Consider the following 2343-nt stretch of genomic DNA (forward strand, 5'->3'; position numbering starts at 1 on the left):
GGACAGAGAGAGAAGGGAGAAGAAAAGGAGATTGGAAAGGAGAATGGAGGAAAGCAGGACTGTAGTGATGTCTAAGGAGGACGAAATCGCGAGAGGGATGGAGGAGAAGCTCCTGATGGACTCGGACGAGGAGGAGGACAAGAGGAAGGGGTTGTAGGTTGAGGAGGAGAGTCGAGACGGGAAGGAGGGAGGCAGAGTGACGCAGTCTTAGAGGAAGCGGAGGAAGACAAGAAGGGGTGAAGGAAGAAACGGGGAGGAAGGGTAAAGAATGAATGTGAGGTCGCAAATGGCCAGGCTTAAGGGGATGAGTGTTGTAAGGGTGCCGTCCCATGGCGCGTATCGAGATACGCGCGTATCGGGCGTATCGACTCTGCGACCAATCACAGACGATCCGCCGTTTTTGATACGCTTAACAATCTTTTGAACATTGTTTAAGCGGATCGCACACTCACACAGTTCCATCGTAACGTACGTGTGGGTCGAGCCCTCCTTCTTAGGTTCAGGTGCCATATTGAGTGTAGAAAGTGCACTAGTGGCACTAGAGCAGTAGAGAAAAGAGAAGAAACGGAGTATTTACATACGAGGTGCGTGCAATTAGGAATTATTGCGATCTAATACACAACAGAATACTCAGGAGAATTTGGACAGTTTCCCGCAAAGCTATTCGATCATACATATGCGTAGTCACAATGATGTTCCAATGAAATCCTGAGTGACACTGTTTTGTGTTTAGGTTAACCCGAATCGAAGGCCGACACAAGCAGGATTGTCAGATTCTCAAGGAAGGGCCGCGTGTTCATCGGACTGAGACACTATACGACCAACGCTATTTGGTCCGACGCATCTATGCCCGTAGTACATGCGGTTAAGGCGAAGAGACGCTCGGAATTGAAGACTTTACTTTTGCTGGCCGCCCCCGCTTGCTCTCTTTGTGATATTTCTCATAGGCGGTGTGAGCAACTTTGGCAGAGTTTGTCTAATGTCGACGGCGGAACACAAAATCACGCAGTCCCTTAGGAAACAGGCGTACGCCGCTATCCTTCAACAGGAAACGGCAATGTTTGACAGAGAAAGTACGGGAGAACTAGTCGGGAGATTGAGCGGTACGTTTCACGCTTTTAATCAGATATAACGCATCATTAAGGCATCGAAATCTATCATTTTGATTTCATTATCCTTTTTTTCCAGAAGATACACAACTTATTAGCTCCGCTGTCACGTCCAATGTATCAGATGATTTGCGCTCTGCTATTATGGCCATTACAGGAATGTCCATGATGTTTTATGTCGCCGTCGCTAGCATAATATCGATTAATGAAAGTAATTTGGTTCATAAAGGTGTGAGTGAGATTGATTTCTTTCTCGGCGCTGTAAATGAACGCTCGTCCGCACTTTCTCTGTATATTTCGTGTTGTGATACTATTCGCTGTAAAACGTATTCTCAATCAGTGATATATATTGTAATGATTACTTGTAATAAAAATAAATCTGATTAACTGAGTTATTGTCACTGATTCACTCTTCGCAAATTTATTACTGCTATCTTATTTGTTACTATCTACATATTTGTTATCTATATCTATAAAGGAAAATGTCCTGACTGACTGACTGACTGACTGACTGACTGACTCATCAACGCCCAGGCCAAACCCCTGAACTTAGAGACTTGAAATTTGGAGGGTGTATTCCTCTCATGACGTAAGCATCCACTAAGAAAGGATTTTTAGAAATTCCACCCCTAAGGGGGTGAAAAGGGGTAAAATGTGTTTTTTTCACGATTGTTCTGACTGACTGACTGACTCATCAACGCCCAGCCCAAACCCCTGAACCGAATTTTTACCAAAAGTATATGAAATAGGGGTAGAATTTTCCGGGGAGTGCCACTATGTGTATAGTTTTTTGTTACCGATTTTCTGGAAACCGGTTTTTCTAATTTTTCTAATTTTTCGGGAAATAATTCACCGAATTTCAAAGAATTGTAGATCAAACAGGGGTAGAATTTTCCGGGAAGTGTTATGAAGTGTATAATTTTTCGTTACCGATCTTTTGGAAGCCGGTATCGAAATTTTTTCAATCTTTCGGGAATTAATTGACCGAATCTGAAAGAATTGTATATAAATTAGGGGTAGAATTTTACGGCGAGCGCCATAATGTGTACAGTTTTTGTTACCGATCTTTTTGGAAACCGGTTTTTTTAATTCTTTCAATTTTTCGGGAAATAATTGATTAAATGTCAAAGAATTATACATGAAGTAGGGGTAGAATTTCCCGGGGAGTGCTATAAAGTGTACTATTTTTTATTACCGATCTTTTTAAAAACCGGTTCTGAATGACCGAATCTCA

General features: G+C 42.4%; 1 protein-coding gene across 1 annotated transcript; it reads left to right on the forward strand.

Moving 5' to 3' along the window:
* Positions 1-351: 351 nt before the first annotated feature.
* On the forward strand, positions 352-1514 carry LOC112456735 (ATP-binding cassette sub-family B member 10, mitochondrial-like). The gene is made up of 3 exons (XM_025019465.1): positions 352-584; positions 734-1103; positions 1189-1514. Exons 2-3 carry the CDS (start codon positions 980-982, stop codon positions 1494-1496), a joined length of 432 nt encoding a protein of 143 aa, XP_024875233.1. The 5' UTR covers positions 352-584; positions 734-979; the 3' UTR covers positions 1497-1514.
* Positions 1515-2343: the final 829 nt, after the last annotated feature.

The sequence above is a fragment of the Temnothorax curvispinosus genome, unplaced genomic scaffold (genome assembly GCF_003070985.1).
Source record: "Temnothorax curvispinosus isolate PA1 unplaced genomic scaffold, ASM307098v1 QBEX01007122.1, whole genome shotgun sequence".
Lineage (NCBI taxonomy): Eukaryota > Metazoa > Arthropoda > Insecta > Hymenoptera > Formicidae > Temnothorax > Temnothorax curvispinosus.